At 47.2% G+C, this 19,682-nt stretch overlaps 3 protein-coding genes across 9 annotated transcripts; 1 reads left to right on the forward strand and 2 right to left on the reverse strand.

The window, feature by feature from the left end:
* Positions 1 to 1,662: 1,662 nt before the first annotated feature.
* On the reverse strand, positions 1,663 to 14,414 carry LOC6608368 (CCR4-NOT transcription complex subunit 1). Of its 5 annotated transcripts, none has more exons than XM_032714903.1 (10): positions 13,614 to 14,413; positions 11,680 to 11,886; positions 11,090 to 11,617; positions 10,572 to 11,034; positions 9,289 to 10,509; positions 8,420 to 9,202; positions 5,717 to 8,280; positions 4,486 to 5,657; positions 4,064 to 4,423; positions 1,663 to 3,591 (listed from the first exon to the last, which is right to left on the reverse strand). In XM_032714903.1, exons 1-10 carry the CDS (start codon positions 13,716 to 13,718, stop codon positions 3,483 to 3,485), a joined length of 7,512 nt encoding a protein of 2,503 aa, XP_032570794.1. In that variant the 5' UTR covers positions 13,719 to 14,413; the 3' UTR covers positions 1,663 to 3,482. The 5 variants fall into 5 exon arrangements, with proteins under 5 accessions (XP_032570794.1, XP_032570793.1, XP_002033104.2 ...); XM_032714902.1 differs by having other exon boundaries at positions 5,711 to 8,280; XM_032714904.1 differs by lacking the exon at positions 1,663 to 3,591 and adding an exon at positions 3,675 to 3,880 and having other exon boundaries at positions 5,711 to 8,280; positions 13,614 to 14,414.
* A 487-nt stretch (positions 14,415 to 14,901) lies between these two features.
* LOC6608370 (5'-nucleotidase domain-containing protein 3) lies at positions 14,902 to 17,266 on the forward strand. Of its 3 annotated transcripts, none has more exons than XM_032714905.1 (7): positions 14,902 to 15,262; positions 15,388 to 15,791; positions 15,874 to 16,169; positions 16,233 to 16,419; positions 16,481 to 16,621; positions 16,681 to 16,832; positions 16,901 to 17,266. In XM_032714905.1, exons 1-7 carry the CDS (start codon positions 15,001 to 15,003, stop codon positions 17,103 to 17,105), a joined length of 1,647 nt encoding a protein of 548 aa, XP_032570796.1. In that variant the 5' UTR covers positions 14,902 to 15,000; the 3' UTR covers positions 17,106 to 17,266. The 3 variants fall into 3 exon arrangements, with proteins under 3 accessions (XP_032570796.1, XP_032570797.1, XP_032570798.1); XM_032714906.1 differs by having other exon boundaries at positions 15,120 to 15,213; XM_032714907.1 differs by lacking the exon at positions 14,902 to 15,262 and having other exon boundaries at positions 15,703 to 15,791; positions 15,842 to 16,169.
* On the reverse strand, positions 17,173 to 19,677 carry LOC6608371 (SET and MYND domain-containing protein 4). The gene is made up of 4 exons (XM_002033071.2): positions 18,996 to 19,677; positions 17,920 to 18,940; positions 17,544 to 17,865; positions 17,173 to 17,488 (listed from the first exon to the last, which is right to left on the reverse strand). The coding sequence occupies exons 1-4, from the start codon at positions 19,646 to 19,648 to the stop codon at positions 17,229 to 17,231; spliced, it is 2,256 nt and encodes a 751-aa protein (XP_002033107.1). The 5' UTR covers positions 19,649 to 19,677; the 3' UTR covers positions 17,173 to 17,228.
* Between the last annotated feature and the right edge of the window lie 5 nt (positions 19,678 to 19,682).

Consider the following 19,682-nt stretch of genomic DNA (forward strand, 5'->3'; position numbering starts at 1 on the left):
ATTCAGTTAATGCATATATGTAATTTTATATGTATATTTCGGGACATAAAGTCAATTTTGCATCATTTTGATCTTTTGAGCCTATTTTCAAATAATTTCCCATTGCCACCCCCGTCCGAATGATTGAATTAGGATTCCCATTTGGTGTCAACATGCGATGATTGGCGATTCCCAAAGGCGAACAGAAATATTTGGTAATGGGTTGTGTTCCATTTCCGATTTCACTTGGCCTGCGACAGAATTTTATTTACGTGCAATTTCCGCTACGATTTCTGTTTAAGAGGAGCCTCAGTTTACCGAGTCTCAATTTGTGCGGTCAAGAGAAGGCCCAGTTTCGACTGGACTGCACCTAAACACAGGGTTTTTGGCCAAAGCGGCAGTGCAACGGGCCTAGAGAAACTGAAACTGGGTCATCAAGACCCAAGTGCTGGCTAATGGGGAGGGGGCGGGGGCCAAATAGCTCCAAAGAAATGCAGCTGCGGTCTGGTTCTTGGATATTCCAACGGAAGGCGGGGGGGTTCTACCAATTATGTATATCTGTATCTGCAGGGACAGAAGAAGAGAAAAAACTAATGGCAGCATACACAAAATGTACTCACAACTAATGGTGCTGCTTTAGCTGACTCAGCTAAGAAGCTTGCCGCAAAGATACAAAGATACGCCGTCACAGATACAAAAAACACGTGACTGTGTTGGAGCAAACTGGACTGAACTGGCGAGCTTTTTAACGAAACTCCATATCCGTCTCTTTCGCACGGCGCGCGCGCACTTCTAAGCCGATTCAAATGGCCATGTAGAGCCACAAAGCTGCAGCGCCGCTCTTTCGCTTTTTGTATCTTTCGGATACATGCGACGCGGATTGGGGGCCACATAATGTACGGCCAGGGCAGTAGGGGAATTTTTTGCTTTTGCGCAGCGACGTCGGCAGAGCGCTAAGTGTGCCACATTCTGTTTCCAAGCGCTCTCACAGATACGCCACCACACACACACTTCTGCAGCTCGGTGGGCATTTTTTACTCTACACTATACACTCGACAAAAATTAGCCTCTAGTCAACCGAAAGAATTGCCAATGAAAAGTGTTATAAACTTTAAGCTTAAGTGAAATTTATTTAGGAAGCTATATGTTTATTTACAAAAATGCAGTAGAAACGAAAACTATAGCGCTTGAGAGAGGAAAATATGATTGTTCTCTTGTTAGTTTTTTGAAGAGTGCACTCTACACAATCGTCGTTTATCAGCCTTATGACAAATTCATGTGAATTGGCAACGAAAACAAGCGGCGGCGGGGACACTGCGATGACTGCAGCATTTCAATTAATGCTGAATTCGTGTCGCACAATAGATACATAGATACAGCCGTACATTTCGGCTTTCCAAGCTGCGGCCGCTCCCTCCGCATTTATCGACGTTTGTGTTTACTTAACCCAAATGCGCCCCAACAACCAGCTAAAAGAATGAGGAGGGGGGTAGGTGTCTATATGGGGGTTATGTAAGCCAGGGTGCGGAAATGGGCTACATATGTACTAGCCACGTATGTGGGGCCTTTGCTCCAATGGAACGAGCTTTTTTAAGTGTTTGCCCACACAAACACACACATGGTGGTCGCACACACACATACACATTAGGGCCATAAGGGCACAAAGTAGCTGAAACGCGGGGGTTTTTAAAATTTTGCCATTTATACATTTAATATTTGTTTTGTATACATATTAATTTTTATATATATATATTGTTTTCTTAATGCGTACTGTTACTTATATCGATATTAATGGATTTTTATTTATCAATGTAGATTTGTTGTGGTTTCTTGTGTCGCAGCTTTCGTTAATGAATGTGTCGGTCGATCGGTGAACGAATGTCTGTACATCCATCATATACATACTTCTTAGCCATTGCAAACGGAATTAGTCTATAAATGAGTTCGGCCTTTAGCTAAAAAGCTAGCCCTTCTTCCAACATCTACTCTCTTCTCTCTCGCTTTCTACATGTGCACTTTGCTCGGCTTCAGGCTTCAATTCAGTTTAATTCAAAATAGATTTGACTTGCGTAAATACAATGAATGTTCATTTGCAGTAGACTACAAACTAATAGAGTTGCTTTGCTGCAGGCTGCTGAGTGTCGAGTGGATGAGGGACTGAATAACACGTACATGTACATACATAACTCGCAAATTGCCTAACGTAGGATAATGAATTTAGATTCGATCTCGCTTCGCTCCCCTCTCCACTTACACTTCCACGTCCACTTTCACCCACTACACGCATCAATCGAACTCGTTTTACGTTACGTATTTATATTAAGAAATACATATTTTATATATTTATATAAAGATCTGATCTACATAGATAATGGCTTCGACTCGGCGCCGCGCTCTCTCTCTACATTCACTCATCTATCTGATTCTAACAGCGTTTATCTTTACATGGAGGATCGATTATACGTTTAACAAGCTAGATGTGTTCAATGTATTTCCATTTCAGTTAATAATCAGTTCATAAAATAATGTAGGTTAAAACAAAACGTATCGCTTATATTGCGTATAAGAAGATCAAACATTGGTTGGTTCTGGTTAATGTTGCAGTGGCTGCTCTTGTTGTTGTGCGGAAACATTTTAAAAGGTTAACGTATACGAGTAGACTAACTGAGGGACTGTTAGAGGTTACGAATTTGCAAATGATACATCATTGAGTTGGCTGGGGAGGTAAGCTACTTTGACAACTCGAATTAGTATTGACTTGAGGATCTTTTTAACTTGCTGCTCGGCTTCTCCTTCTCCGTCTCCTCCTCTCCGCTCTCCGATTCGATTCACGTATATAAATATCGCTCTCAGCGGCGTTGAGAGTAGGTTTGCTCGGTCTCTGCTACCTGGTTCCTTTGCTTTTCAATATGTGTACACAAATTTCATATGTGACCGTTCGCATTTGTTAGTTTTTTCGCTTTTTCATTGTACATTTTGCCATTTTTTTTGCAGAAAATATTTTTCCCTTTTTCGATTTTCGTTTTTTTTTTCTTTTGTTTTTCGCTTTTCTGTTTTTATCTGTTTGATTGATTTCTTTACACGGTATCTGTCATCAACACTAACGCCTTCATCTACCATTTATAATACAACTCAATTAAAAATTTGTAACATTCCCCCACGAGGAGGGGGGGAGGCATTTAAAATATCGCTTCCGTTCGTTTAAATACATGTCGAATTTCGGTTTCCGGCACAGCCCACCAGTTGGCCTGGCCTGCTGTTTCCCTTCCCTATGCTTATTGTTGCGGTTGTTTTGTAAATGTTTGTGTGTGCTGTTGCTGATTTCACTGTCTCCTTAAAACGATTTGCTAAGAACTAAACACAGTAATGGTTAGTAGAATTCAATGAACGCTGTACTGTGTGGTGTTGTGGGTGGTGGTGGTGGTGTGCTGCCCAGGCAGCTACTGCCTGCGTCTGGGTCTCGCGCAGACCTCCAGGCAGAAGCGTCGGACGGTGGCGTTTTCTCAGTTGATGGTGGCTACCTCCTGGCCCTCGCCATCGACGACAGGCATGTTCAACTGCTGGGTGACGTTCGACTTGGCCAGACAGGAACGGGCCACCGATTCAAAGAGCCTACGGAATATGGAAAACACGTTGCGGTTTAATATAAAGTCGTTTCGCTTTGTGGAAAGCACCCCAGTAGTGATTTGCTTACTAAAAAGTTATATTTTCACAGATTAATGCTAAATTGTATAAAATAGGAGTTTACAAACGAATACAAAGAAAGGTAACATGCAAAATGAGAGGAATGGGACTGGTTGATTCACTTTAGGATCTGATCTTGATTTCTTGCTACGATGCACACTGAATGCCAATTGAATTCTCAAACCGCTTAACTACAATCAAACATTCACCGAAATATCTGAAAACAGAAGTTGTGGTAAAATGTAAGTTAGGTAAGAATTTGGGTTAGAAATGGATAAAGCCGGGTTTGTTATTTGCGTGCAATGCAAATCTACTACAAACTACGTATAATGAGCCTAGCGGAAATTTTATAGTGAATCAATGTGATTAACAGAAAGGCCATCTAATCAGGCCAACTCACTTGGTGATCTCTGGCGCACAGTGCACAAAGTCATGGTCCCAGAACTTGTAGATGGGATTTTTGATCAGCTCAATAAAAGTGATCAACAGTCCCCAAGGATGCGGGCGGTTCACAATCAAACGTTCCAGAAGTACGCGAGTGATCTGCTCCTGAATTGCCTCCGAGTTGGCCTCGGCAAACAGATGCAGCACCGCACAGCTGAAGTAGTGCGTGTGGCTGTTGGGATAGCGCAACTGGTTCGCAATCGCATTCAAGAACAGATAGCGACCCTCCGTATCCAAATCAACAGCAAGATTCTGGAAGATATCCATGTGGGCGCTGTGTGCTATGTTCGAGGTGTTGGGCACAAAGTTTTTGTTTCTAAAAATGTTCAACTCGATTAGGAAACCACTTTGCAGAGTAGCTCATTCTTTAGAACTCACCTGATCAAAGCAATCGCCTGAGTTCCCACATACATGACCAGAGCATTCATCAGTGCCATGTTGTAACGAGTTCCTGGCTCGCTGGTCACCTGCAAGTGACCACGTAACTCCGATAGAAAAGTAACTGGCGCCCGGGCCTTGAGGTACGAGTCCAAATCCTTCTTGAAGTTCGGCGGCTGGATGTTCATAATGTAGCTGCTGAGCACCTTAGGTGCATTACTACTGTCCGACAGCATGTCCACCTTTAGGTTGGGAGTGAAAGGATCGGGCAAGCGCATGTTGCGCGGAAACGCCGACAGGATGATGTTACGCATCTGGACGCAGTTGGGCGGGATGGTGTCACAGAACCCAAAATGATAGTCACACAAGAACTCCGGGAAGTCGTGAAGCAGAACGAGTAGAACACGTAGCGTCCCCTTGTACAAAAGTTGGACTGGTTTGCCGAGCTCAGTGTTGCGTAAGAAGGGCGCAAGATATTTAAAGAGGTCCTGCAGCAGTTGAGCGTAAAGCGGCCAGCCCTTCTGCCCGGGAATTTGGACCAGGATGCGGCCCAGGAAGACGCGATGCGAAATGAGCTCCAACCAAGCAAAGCAGAAGCCCGGAGCCACGCTGGGATTCAAGAGGTGATATGTGTAGGCGAAGGCCGACACAATACTGTGCATCAGGGACTCGAGAATCACATCGGCTGAGCACAGCTCCATGAACAGCATCATGAAGAAGCGATGATAGCCAACCTGCTGGAAGCTCACGCCACGCATCTCATGGTCCTTAATCAGTGTTCCCAGCACAATGCCCAGCACCTTGTTTAACAGGTTGATCTTGGTGGTTGGATTACCTGCTTCGCCTGAGTGTCGCACGAGCATTGCGATCAGATGGACGAACGCATCGATCCACTGGAATATCTTGTTCTTGGCCTGGTTGATTGGTAAACTCGGCTCGGCGAACATTCTGTACACCACATCCGTGCAAATGTGTGTGGCCTGGCGGAAAAAACGGGTGATCAAGTCGTCCGTTTTCAAGATTCCATATGTGTTCATCTTCTGGACAAATGCACCGAAGTTGCGTGCATCGCGCGTAGACTGCTGGTTCTGTTGCGTGTACAGTGCAACCCAATCCTTAAGCAGAAACTCCGTCTTCTCTTGTAAGCCCGGCGGATCATCTGTATCGCATGACTACAATAAAAATTTCCTTAGTTAATAAATTCAAATGATATTGTTGTCCTTACCCTTACGTGATGCATGCCGGAGTGGATGTAATGGGAGGCTCCCGACAGATAACGATCATTGCCGTTGAACGGGCTGTAGTCGCTGCTCGTGTTAAAGTTTCCGCTCCACAGCGTATCAATAGCATTCACAATGCATTCTGGATACCGATGGCGATGCTGAGTGAGCCTACCTAGCAGCTCAACAGTTGCCATGAATTCGTTGTCCGAAACAATGTTAATCACTCGATCGTCCATGATGAGGCGCTCCAGCAGTGCGATACCGAACGATATGGCCACATAATTGTTTCCGTTGTCCATGCAGTCGCGTAGCATTCCGTCAAACTGATTCAGATTGACAAAGTGCGACGTAATCAAAGCGCGAGCTGCCTCCACGTTGTATCGCACCTCCTCTCGGATATCGAAGAAACACTTTGTTACCGCTCGCTCTGTGTTTGGAGCACCGAAACTGTTGTTCAGCAAGCCAAGGATACGGAGATGGATGTTTTGGTACATCTTCATTTGCTCCATGTTCTCATGCATATTGACCAATCCTTCGGTCAAACCCTCGACCGCGCGGGTCAGCAGATTAAAGGCAGACTCTTGGTCACGCAGTCGACGCGTCGCAATCAGGGCGTTGAGGAGCATGTGCATCTTGCTAGCCTGGATCTGGAGTGTCGGCACTCCGATTGCAGTGTTCATGAAGGTCTCCATTTTGCTTGCCAGTTCCCCGTATACCATGCTGTTATCATCATTAGCAAATACATTTGGCTGAGACAAATCCGTCGGCTTGGGCACAAAAAGGGCAATATCGCGATCGCTCATCTGCTGGAAGCCAGGTATGCTTCTAGCGAACTCCGAGTACACAGCATAAAGTGTAGCTGGAGCCGCGCCCACCTTGATGCGCACTGCTTCTGGAAGACGCTCCTGTTGATAGGTGAGGATCTGGGCGTCCACAAAACGGTTGCCCTCTTCACGAGCAATTTTTCTGGTCTCGAAATCGGTGCTTAGACGCCTATCAATCTCTGCGGCTGCCTTTTCAGCAGATGTTTTCTGAATGAAAGCGCAAACTAGCTCAACATTTTCGCTGGCTAACTGCATAGCAGCAGCTTGGATCTCAGCCATGCTGGGCATCCCATTTAGACCCGACAGCAAGGCCTTGTGCAGATTCTGGCTAATAGCACGCGCTATCTCATCCTTACCGGTAATCATGGCCATGCCGGCGGCAAGGTTTCGTACCATCTGATGAGCGGCAGTGCGCATTCGGTTCTCGTCGGCATCTAGGGCGAAGTCCTTGCGGATGATCTGCTCGGTAGTGGCACAGGCAATGCGGATGCTTCGGTCCACAATGGGCTGCAACCAGTCGGTTATCGTGCGCTCCACGGCGTTGACCACAATGTGTTTGATTCCGGGATTGGCGTGCAGGAACGGAGTATTGGGTGGCAGTACCAACTGCTGACCAATAAGCTGGAAATTGCTCACGTTTACGTCCACGTATGAATAGCGCGGCTCCGGTGGCGGTAGTGCCACCTGGTTGGAATCGGTCGGTAGATTGGGCGAAGATACCGATCCAGGAGTACTATTAGCTCCGCCTGCTGCCATCATCATAGCGGCCGCATTTTGGGCGTCCACGTCCGCAGAGGATGGCGGTGGAGGTACCTGCTGCTGCGGTGGTTGCTGCTGTTGTGGTGGCGGCGGAGGTTGTGCCGGGGATTGCTGTTCACGCGGTAGAGCTGGTGCAGAAGCCACTGGCTCAAGTTGTTTCGGTTTTGGTTGCGACATCTGTTCAATCAGATGAGTTCGATTGGGATCCTTCAGGTAGATCACTGGTCGCAACTTGGCCAACTCCAGATTAAGTGTTTTGCAGAGTACTTCGATTTCAAACTTCAGGTTCAGCTTGAGGTCTGGCTCCTGGTGAAGCTCACCAAGCACGTACATGATACCCATTGTCCATGGATTGGGCGATCGGAAGATGCGAGACTTGGCGGATGACTCAAGGATCTTGGCTACGAAAGGAACCACAAAAAGCAGTTCCTGCTGGCCCTTATGGTAAGCCTCAGCCAAAAGGGATTTAAGATCCAGATCCAACTGCAAGATGGGGCGATTGCGACCTAAGGTCATCATGCCCAACCAGTGTCCGAGGTTCTTCAGGAGACTTCGATCGGAGAAATTAATAACTCCCTTATCGGAGCGCAAGAGTACCTTGATGTTGCGTAGGGTCTCTTTGGTTACGAATCGGTTGATCTCGCCGTTTTTGAGGGCATCCAAAAAGTTGTAATAGAGTGTGTGGAAGTTGAACTCCATTGATGCGCGTTTGAGGACCAGATATTGTGCTAGCCACGGCCAATACTCCTTGGTCATAATCTCCTTTATCTCATCGCACTTCTGTGGTATGTTCAGCTGGCTCAAGTTGTTGAAAATAAAGGCAGTTTTGTCCTGTACAGGCTCGGGTGGCACAGTCACTTTCTCCTCCTGGTTGGCCACCAAAAGTGTGTCGATATTGGTGGCATTGGCGATGGACTTCATTCTCGTGGCATGCGACACAGCAGCGCTTGATTTCGGTCCCGATCCCGGGGTGGCAGCGGGCATATTACCTACAGAAGAAAGAGTGGAAATCAACGTTATTCCATGCGGAAATTGATTCTTTATAATATAGCGCTTTCCTAAGTGTCCATTGTGTTTACTAATTTATATTAATGTCGTATAACGTCTTGTTTTGTATATTTCTCATACCTAACATGGAGCTATTCCTGTAAATTGGTTCCGTTCCTGGTCCGCTAGATATCGCCGAAGGTATAGTATTGCTGAGTCCAATCAACTTCTGAGGCGGCGGCTCCTGGCCGTGCATTCCGTATTCCACATACTGAATAAGGTGCGGCGGGAAGTCAGAGAAGTGAGGAATGGAGCGGATATGCTCGCAGTATTTGTTGTAGGTGTGCAATCGAGTTCTGAATCTGTCCAGTGCCGTCACACCGAAATAGTAAAGCTTAGATCCATCGGGCTTGCGGAGGGCATCCAAGACACAGCGCAGAGAAAGGCCCAGGGCAACAAAAGTGGGCACCAGGTTGCGATCTATAATGCCACCAAATAGCTGCGCAGTAATCTGGAGCTCTTTCTCTGGGTATTGACAGAAAAAGCGATATTCCTCGAACAGATTGCGCAGCATGCACAAAAAGACTTCCTGCTCGCGCCGGTTACTTGACTCTTTAAATCGTTGCAAAATGTCCAGCACTTCATCGATGGACAGCGTTGGATTCGGCTGGTGGTTGTAGATGCGCTGAAAGTATGAGTTGACCTCGTCTTCAACTTCCTTTGACACAGGTATCTGGAGATCGGCCATCACAGGGTTGTTTGGATTGGGGGCCGTTGGAGTCGGCGTTGGAGTCTGCTGTTGTGGACCCCCTGGCAGCATGCGGCCTAGGTTTCCTACGTTGGGTGGTGGCGGAGCCTGCGGCATCTGCATGAGGTTCAGCGGATAGGGATTGGCTCCCGGAGTCATCAGACGCGATGGAGAGGCTAAAATTGCACGTAGAATTTTGTTAGATAGGATTAAGGAGTATCTGTGATAGATTATGCACTCTTTGCCTATGAATGCCACTTACTCAGCATGTTGCCAAAATTAAAAGCTCCGTTCGGGCCGCTGAGGTTGAGGCCGGCCAAGTTGTTGGACATATTCGTCAGCGGATCCATTCCTGGTCCGAACATCTGCGCGTTGAGGTTTCCGGAGAACGGTTGCTGCGGTGGCGGAGGGACTATGCCTCCAGGCAGATCCATACCTCGATGGCCGCGCAGAATTGTTGGTGGAGGCGGCGGAACCAATCCTGGCTGCTGCTGTTGTTGGGCACGTGCCTTGTTAGCCATAATCGCCACGTTCGCGGTCATTTGCATGATGACTTCGACCATCTCCGGCTGCATGCAGTTATTGATGCACGTTTGCAGACAGTTGATCATGGTGGTAACTGTCTCGGGCAAGAGCTGCGCCTGCTTGGGAGGCAGCTGGTCCTCTGGCACTTTGGCGTTGATAACCTGCGGGCAGCGGCGGTGCAGAACCTTGATTATAGCCTGCATAAAAGGCTCCCCATGTTCGCGAATTTTATCGGTAAGCCACTTTTCCAGCTTCAGGTACTCGCGCCGAGAGGCAAGGCAAGCCAGGTCGATAATGAATAAAAATGAACGAGCGTTGAGCAGCGCTGATAGCGCTTTTAAATCCTGGGCAAGATCCAGGATGCGCGACAGTTTCACCTGATCGAACTCATTGCCTCGGAGATACCACTCGGACATAGCATTCATGATATTGGACCGAAGTTGGAAGTTGTTCGAGCTCCAGGCGCTGGCCAAGATCACGTTCGAGTTGGGATGGTTGCCAAGGAACGTTGGTATCAGTTGGTTAAACAGATCCTGACGGAGTGGCGTCATCGGCGGACTGGTGTTCAATAAGGCCAAAAATAGCACATCGGGACAGTTCTGCGCTGGGAACTTGAATAGCTCATGGACCTGCGTATAGTATCCCTTGTCCGCAATGGAGAGCAGCACCTCCACCAGGTGAAGCGACTTCCAGGACGAGATCTCCTTATTGTCCGCATCCGGAGCCGTCTTAAGCACATCCAACGCTGGCTGGCTAAATACAAAGTCGGCGAAGGAGAAGAGATCCGGGTTCTTCAGCATTGTCGCGATAAGCGACAGCTGACCTTCCGTGTTTGCCCAGTGACGGTAAATGCATTCTGGATGTGGAAATATGTTAGAGCCAGTGGCCAGCCGAAGGATGGTGAGCAATAGCTCCAAACCGATGCGATCCTTCAGCACAAACTCGGGATGATCAAGTTCTAAAAATGAAGAATGATATTCCTAAAGATTGGCTATTGCGAAGCAATTATCTAGCTGTTACCCATGCACACGTCCTTCCAGTTGAGCTGAGGCACCACCTCCTTGAGCGCCTGCACAAAGACATCTGGCTTCCAAGTTTGCGTGGCCTCCGTCGTCTCCTTCTTGTCCTTCTTATCACTGGACGAATTGCCATCGCTGCCATCGTTGTTGTTACTGTTGCCCGGGGTCTGTTGCTGCGGAGTGATTTGTGTCTGCGAAGAGCCACTGCTGTTGCTGCCACCGCCCTGTCCCTGACCAGGCCAGAAGTTCGCCGGCGTCGGTAGATTCACATTACAATCGAGCAGGGACGAGTGCCTTCGGCACATAAGACCCACGATCTTGGCGACATCTTTGGACTGAAGCTCAGCGCGTTCTCGCTCACGGGAACACAAATGATTCTTACACTCTTCAACGCTCGATGTAAATTCATAACCGATTTCAAGGATTAGATTAATCCAAGATGTGTCCATAATATTATTTTTGCCCTGCAACATAACATTACATTAGCGAATTTTCTTTTTCAATAAGTGGCTTACGCACCTGGTTGGTGAATATTATCTCGCTTAAATGGTCATAAATATCCTCGATTCCCACCTCGTTCAAAGCATCTGCTTCGAAACTGGAGCTGTTGCTGTTAGTCGTCGCTTCGGCCTCCGCATCCGTTTCGCTGGCACCTGCTCCCGCAATAGTCGCCGTCGTCGAGCCGTAAAGGAACGGCGCTAGAACCAGCGGTACCGCCTGGCGCGGAAACTCCTCCCGAAGCTTGACCAAAAACTGTGCCTCCACCTGCGGTTGTACGTACTCGCTAAGGCAGCACAACAAATACTGCAGTAGATCGAAGGAGATCTCCCGGAGACCGCTGTCGGCCGGTCCGGTTCCTTTATTACCCAAGTAAGAGTCTATCAGTTCGCTGAGGCTACCTTTTAGGTTGTTCCTGGCAGAATGCTTGAGTTCTAGGTACGAGGAGTGGGTCAAGGCCAAGGCAAAGACGCACTCACAAACCTTGTTGATGCCGGTCAGTCGGGCGACCTGGCCAACGAGATCCGCTACCGCAACAGGCTTCAGGGACTGCTCAGGAATGAGTATCCATAAGTAATCAACACTTTGTGGGCATTGTACACTCAACTCACCTTCTGGTTGCTGGCGAAGAACTGGTCAAAAGCGTAGCAGATGTTGGACACAAACGAGGAACTGTGAAGCTGACGCTCCAACTGGATGCCCAGGAGCTTCGCCTGCAGCTGGACCGTAACTGATGGCACGAGATCGCTGAAGTTGATCACGGAGAACAGGTGGCGCAGGCTGCTGCGATCCGCTTCCAGGCCGTGCTCTTTAACGAACTGCAAGATGTCGTAAATACTATCAGTAACGTATGGTTTAGTATCAAAGAGCTGCATTGCGTAGGGTTGGAAAGCCAATATAAGTGCCTTGACAGCGACTGCCCGCAATCTGGGACACATATCACTGTATAAGGGACAGTTTATGTTTCAAACGATTCCTCAGATTCTGCGGTGACCAGGGGTTTTTTTTTTATGTGATTTTCATCGCAAACTTGGAAATTTTGACAGGTTCTATTATGTTCTGTGAGTGTCTGAACTTTTCTCTGTACAGTTGGATATGTGTTTACGGATACAGGGCAAGATGTAAAGTAACATTTTGGAGGGATTATTTTTAATTCCAGGCAACTGTTTTCAAAAGTAAATTCATGTAGTCATTATTTCTTTCCCGCTTAAAAACTTTACATAATTGGATTACAAAAAGCGCAACCAGAGGGTTAGTTAAAACATGAATTTTATCACTGAGAATTCCAGTTTAGATGCACTACTGTTGGGCTCACAGGTTTCTGAGATTATCTTGAATGCTATAACTAAAGGGGCACAAATTGGGTATCCTTAAGCTTAGTTAATGTATTTTCTATCCGATAATTGCTCCACGGAATCCAACAAAATCCTAGACCATTCTTCGAAAGGTAGACCGTTCGAATAACTTGGAAACTTACCATATTAGGCTTTTTAAATGGCAGACACAGATTGTTTAGTATTTCAAAATTGTTATTATCATTTTTTTAATACAATTTTTGAGGAATATGCCATTTACTGTCAAGAAAACGGGATCTGTAGCATGGTTTGTCCCAAAAACATTTACTTTTTAGGGGATTGTTGGACAAATGGGGCCATTCTAAGCCAAGTATTTGTTATGATAGTAATTTGAATTGCAAAACTTTGCCAGGCGGCTAGATATCCCCCCCCCCCCCCCCTCCCCCCCTGCGGATCCAAAACTGTTGAAATATTTGATCCGGAGTTCGGAGTCCGGAATCAAGGCCTCACTCCGAGCGGGGGAGCGAGACAACAGCTGTGGCCCCGCCGTCGCAGCTGCTCCACAACAAATTACACACGCGCCCACTCGCTCACACACTCTGGCGAAACGTTACATGGGTGAGGAGAGAAGAGAGCATGACGGTGCGGGAAAGGAAGGGGGTCACAGCAAAAAGTGCGACATATTGCAACTCTAGCGAAAAGAAAGCGGCCGCAATTGATATTCCCACGCAATTTGTCCCACGAACTTACTATTCAATTTGGTTTCTGTCGATTGGCAATGAAAAAACAGAAGTTTCGGGGCCGAAAAGCCCTGCGCTTGGCTTGGGCTTCCCAATTCGAATTTCGCAACTCGATTTCGCACTACTACGCTGCGAAATTCACACTGCCGACAACTCACGAAACACGTGCGTGGCTAAGCGCACACAATTTGCCTGGTTTTACACATTCTAGAAAACTTTTAGCTTAAACAAAACGCTCACAAAACGCGCAACGCCGTGCAGAGAAATTTTTTCAGCTGCCTTTACCAAAAAACTGTAATGGCGTCGGCAAAAATGCACGAGCGAGTGAAATGGCAATAGCCCATTCGTGAGTGCGAACAATTGGCAACTCTGGTTGGCCAGGTGCGATATGTTGTCGGTTTGGCAACACTAAACCCCCCACCCCCCTTCAAAATTTTGTTGTTATTGTTGACAAAATGAATTGGAAAAGGTTCATGGAAACTTTGGTAGAATAACTTGGGGGGCACCTACCTGAGTTATTTGCTCGCTGCTCTCATTAAAATTTCGCTTGTTCACGTGCTTGACCAGATTTCGAATGTGCGTTAGCGGTGTCTTCAGTTGGCTCTCTACGTTCATAATTCTACGTATCAGTTGTCAATTCCTCAGCGGATGTTTCTTGTTGCTGTTGCTTTTGTTGGAGGCCACCAGAATTTTTTGTTGAGCACACACGTTTAGCGTGCACTGGTATTGGAGATTAGAGATATTTGACGTATTCGCTGTTGCTTCTTGGCGCTTTTCATTTCACCTACGGCGCAATTTGTTTTTGTCTCTGCCTTCCTTGGTTTTTTTTTTGTTCTTTTTTGGGTCTGTAGATTCATTGGCCGCGGCCCCCATACAAAAGGGGCCATCAGCAGCTCTACATTGCAGGCGGCATCTATTAACGCATAAATCAAATAAACAATAAACTCGGTTTCATGGTTTCATGGGAGAAATCCGATTGGCTTTGTCCTCGGCCCAGTGTGTACAATATTGCAATAGCTCACGTAATGAAACAATATGAATCAATCCGCACGTACAGCGAAAACAGAAATGAAAAAATACTACTACTACCACACACACGCACGCACACACGGGCAGTTGAGGCAGAATATATGGTTGATCGTCGTCGCTCTCCTTTTCCAATTCCTTCCGTTTGTTTTGGTGTTTCGAGTCTATAGCTTTTGGGCTCGTTTGTATATGTTTGCTAGGAAAATTACTTCAAATTTGTTTGCACTCGTGGATTTTTTAATTATTGCCGAAAATGAAAATTTTGCATTCGCTGGGAAGCGTGTTCAGAAACCGATAGTTCAGTCACTACTGCTTGGCACTCACAACGAATATTGTCACAAGTCACTGGTTTGTGATAAAAACCAGAAAAGCTGTAATACTCTTTTGAATTACCAAAAACGGCGGCACTACTACACTCACTACTAATCTTTGCCGATTAGTAACGGATAGATAGCCGATGTTTTTCCGTTAAATTTAAACTAATAACGAAATATAAACAATAAATTGAAATACTAATAAATGCATTATTAGTATAGATAATATATAAATATAAGACAATTGTTTAATTTTGTAGAGTCAAGCAGTATTAACTTATTCTTTTAATGGTTATGGTAAAGATAAAGATATTGTTTCCACAAAGGTAAGTTTATGATAACCCACTACTCTATTGGATAATATTTAGAATTTTTCAAATGCTGCGTTCAATATTTTGAATATGCATATGGCCACAGTAGTTATAACCGCGAGTCGGTATTTTTTGGGGGCTCTCCGTTCGGTCACACCCCGCCCCATCCACATGCAGCCCACTCCGCCACCACATAGTGTATATAACAAACGGGCTTAATTGGCAATTTAGCAAGCAGTCAGTTAAATGTGCGCGGCAGGCAATCCCATCGTCAGTGCGCTCCTCCGCCAGAACGTGCTCCTGCGAGCTGGTGGTGTCCTCCGGAGCTGGGACCCCATCTCCTCCAGCCTGTGCCCCTCGCCGTGCAAACCGAACTATAGTTTTGAGGCGCGCGCTTTCACGTCGGACGCTGGAGCTTCCGCTCCAGCTGCGACCTCCCAGATCTCGCACCCAAAAACAGTGAGTGATTTCCAAAAGCTTCATGAAGCCACCAAAAAGAAGTTCCAATGTAAGCCTCAACCAGTCGCAGGCATATGCATATATGCGTAGTATGTGCACGATCTATAAATACCACCCGCAAAGTGGTCCCATTAGTAACATACCCCCCCGTTTCGCACCACTTGACATTTTCAGCCAAGAAGCTGCCCTCCGATGTGCATCCAGATGCGGTCTTCGCCTGCAACGAGCTCGATCTCAGCGAGGTGCAGGTGTACGGATTCGACTACGACTACACGCTGGCATGCTATAAGCCCATCCTGGAGGACCTGCTATACAATCTGGCTCGCGAGATGCTGGTGAAGAGGTTCCGCTACCCGGATGACATCCTCCAGCTGGAGTACGAACCGAACTTTGCGGTGCGCGGCCTGCACTATGACGTGGAGAAGGGGCTACTGGTGAAACTGGACAGTTTCCTGCAGCTGCAGCTGGGCTCGGTATACAGGGGACGTACCAAAGTGGAGGCGGATGAAGTGCTGAAGCTCTACCACAACCGCCTGCTGCCCATTGCCTACGTGGAGGGGCCGAACAATAGCTACAGGGTTCGTATCTATATCTTATCACCTGGTTTGCGCTTATATTTTGTGTTTAGCAATCTGTGATTTACGATCTCCTTCCGCACAGCATAACACCAACTCCAAAATGGTGCAACTGGCCGACTTGTTTTCTGTACCTGAAATGTGCCTGCTGTGCAATGTAATCGAATATTTCGAGCGCAATCGCATCGACTACAATCCTGAGATTGTTTTCCATGACACCAGGACCGCCATGGGCTCCTGCCATCCCATTATGCACGGCAAGGTGATGCGGAACACTGAGAAGTACATAGAACGAAACCCGAAGCTGGTCAAGTTCTTCGAGAAGCTGCAGCAGGCGGGCAAGAATCTCTTTCTAGTCACCAATAGCCCGTACTCTTTTGTGTAAGGAACATCTTTTATTTTACCACAATCACAATTTGTGTAATCGTTATGTCTGCATTGTAGAAACTGTGGCATGTCCTTTCTGGTCGGCGCCAACTGGCGTGATTTCTTCGATGTGGTCATCGTGCAGGCCCGCAAACCAAAGTTCTTTACGGATGAATCTCGACCAATAAGGCTGTTCGACGAGCGAACGCAGTCGCACCTATGGGATCGGGTATTTAAGCTGGAAAAGGGAAAAATCTACTACGAGGTAAGAGTTACCCATTCCCACTTGGTTAGAAACCAAGACTGTAGTCTGATGTTCTTCACAGGGTTCGGTGAGACAGCTTCAAGAGCTGAAGGGCTGGCGTGGTCACTCTGTGCTCTATTTCGGAGATCATCCGTACAGCGATCTAGCAGATGTTACTCTGAAGCACAGCTGGAGGACAGGAGCCATTATCAGCGAACTGGCTGTGTGTGTTTTATATTAAACAATTAACCTATTGCCTCTAATGGTCTTTTCGTATTGTAGCACGAAATTAAAACCCTCAATCGTAAGGACTTTAAGATGAGCGCCAACTGGCTGCAAATGCTGACGCAGCTCATCGAGGACACCCAGGACGATGATAGCGAGGCAGCGCAGATCTGCCTGAAGGAGTGGATGGAGGAGCGAGATCAGTTGCGGTAAGCAAATATACATTTCTCTAGTGGCGTACGATAATATCTCCCAATCCTAATCCGATCTTCGACAGCAACAAAACGAAGAACGTGTTCAACGAGCAGTTTGGCAGCGTTTTCCGCACCTACCACAACCCCACGTACTTCTCAAGACGCCTCTTCCGCTTTGCCGACATCTACACCAGCGACATAACCAACCTGCTCAAGTTCTCCACCACCCACACCTTCTATCCCCGACGGGGTGTAATGCCGCACGAATATGCCTCCCACTTCATCTAGAGATTTTGGGGGGACGAATGCCCGTTAGGAAGCTCAGATTAGTTGTAGGTAACAAGAAGTGCCAGTGTTTAATGCTTGTAGCTCGAAACTAGTGAATTTAATACGTGTATATCGTTATTTACATTATTGCTCAATAAAATCGTTGTAATAGTTCAAGAAAACCTCGCGATGCTCGCTAGCCAGATAATCCACCTTACCTTTCATCTCTAGCAGTTCCTTTTTGTCGGTGCGGCATTTCTTCTGGGCTATGATATCCCACAAATAGGTCATGCGAGCAATGTATTCCGTGGAGTTATCGCCACACTGCGCAGCAGTGCCTTCCAGCTGTTTGCGGATAATCCTCGCCAGATCTTCATACTCAGAGTCATTCAGTGAAGTGCCCCCTGTTTAAGTAGAGGTTTATAAATTAAGACATAAAAAAATCCAGTCGTAGCCTACCATCTATCTCATAAAAACAGGCTGTTACCAGTTCCTCGGCCATAATTCGTTTTAAGCTGTGGTGATCCACAAGCCACTTGTCTAAATCATCGAATGCCTTGAACAGCGCCTGCCTTCTTGACGAATCGGCACTGCTGCCGATGAGTTCAAGGAACTCATTGTACCAGGCGAAATGTTGAAGCTCCTGGCACGCCGTGCAAGTAATCGGTTTCTCTGCATTGGATCTCAGCCACCAGCGCAGATTATTCTGCTGAACTTTGGCGTCTGGCAGAAATTCTTGTCGGCAGTTGGGCTTTTCGCAGCGATAACGATGGAAAGAAAGCTGGAAGATGTGGAAACACATTTACAAATGGCTTTGCTTGGCTTGAAAACGTACATAGTTCTGGTCGGGATCAGTTCGTGTGCACTTAGCGCATGTGCACTCAAATTTGTAGATGTCCTTGAGGGGACGAGCTCGATGTAGCTTTAAACTGGTTCTGTAATCATTCGTATAGCAATTGGAGATCTCCTCGCCATCTAGAATGTCCTTTGCAGCGTAGTTCACCACGGAACATCCATCGAACTTGGTGCGAATCGAGGGTTCGCAGGCGTGGTTGCACAAGCTCAAGTAGGGCAGATTGACAGCCGTGATAGGATCCGAATGAGATAGATTGTGCAGCTGTCCGCGTTTCAGGTGTCGAGGCTTTTGCCACAACTCCGGCTGCAGCATGACAAACTCTTTTGGCTCCATGCCAACCCCGAGCAACCCATCGCCTACATGCCCATTCGCCAGCAACTGGCCGGAGAATCGCAGAATCAGTGCTGATATAATCAGTTGCCAATCTTCAATGCTGGCTGGCAATGAGTGGAACTGATCATAGAAATCGGTGTGCTCTTTCAGGTAAAGTTGAAGGAGGTTGACACAGAGGATGTGGTAATTAACCTCTTCATTGTTAGCCTGATCCAGTTGACTAACCATGCGCAGGCTTCGCAAATACTCTGGGGCGTTTTCACTTGCTTCCGGTTTTCGGGACAGATTCATAATTTCTTTCCACATACCCTTTGCACTGGTCATCTCTTGCAAATGAGGCATTATGTAGGGAATGTAAGTCAAAAGCAATCGCAAGGCCAGATGCGAAATGCCCAAAAGTCGGAGGATATCCTTTCTGTAGGCGGCACACTCGAATTTGTGGATGACCGATTGCGGATCCCGACACTTTCTAGAGCAGTAGACGACCCGCTGATGGCAATTGGGGCAGGGTATGGGTGCGCTCATTAAGCTGGCGGCGCAATGCTGGCAAATAAGCTGTTGCTCCAGTGGAACAAAGCAGGAAGCGCGCTCTGAAAAGATTACGTTGCCTTTGCTAATCGCTTCCTTAGCCACCATATATCGACCACGCGGCCCAGGATCTGTTAGGCTGAGTAGTAAAGTTTACAAATTAAGAAGTGGCCAGTACCGATTTGGAAACTTACATTTTCCCTAGAGATTTATCCACCACTTTCGCTAGCGTTTCCTGCTCTTTGGGTTGGTTCTTCAGCAGCTCCAGTTTCTGCTTCAGTTCTTCCAGCTGCTGCTTGAAGTTCTCCTTAAGCTGCAGCTGCCCGAGATGTTCCAAATGCTCCTCCAGCGAAGCGATCTTCTTCAGCTTCCAGGCGCAGTAGGCCTGCCGCATGATCACCTTGTGCCGCAGCCTTTCCGGGTATCCACACTCCAGCGCATTGGCGCAGTCGTCATAGGCTTCTCTGTAGTACCCGTACTCCTGCAAAGCTATTCCTCGGTTGGCAAACGCCAGCGACAGCTCTTCCGCAGCATTCTCAGCCTCGAAAACGGCTGCCGTATAAAGCCTGCATGCTTTCAGAACCGAGTCCTTGGAGGATACCGATGCGGACTCTTTGAACACAAGGTTACCCTCCTCGCGCAGATTCCTCGAACGTTCTGCGCATCCTTTCCTGTCAACCGGTTGCTCCAAATCCTGCAGCAAATCGAGCGCCAGCTTCTGGAATATTTGCAGAGTGTCCGCCGGCATGGAGGCCAGTGACTTAAAGGTTTCGAACTCATCCTTGTAGCCCCCAATCAGGGTTATCAGTTCGTTCTGCTGGGAGAAAATTCTGGCCAAACGTTCCATATCCACCGGCTGCAAAAATTGTTTACAAAAATCA

Source organism: Drosophila sechellia, chromosome 2R, assembly GCF_004382195.2.
Source record: "Drosophila sechellia strain sech25 chromosome 2R, ASM438219v1, whole genome shotgun sequence".
Classification (NCBI taxonomy): domain Eukaryota; kingdom Metazoa; phylum Arthropoda; class Insecta; order Diptera; family Drosophilidae; genus Drosophila; species Drosophila sechellia.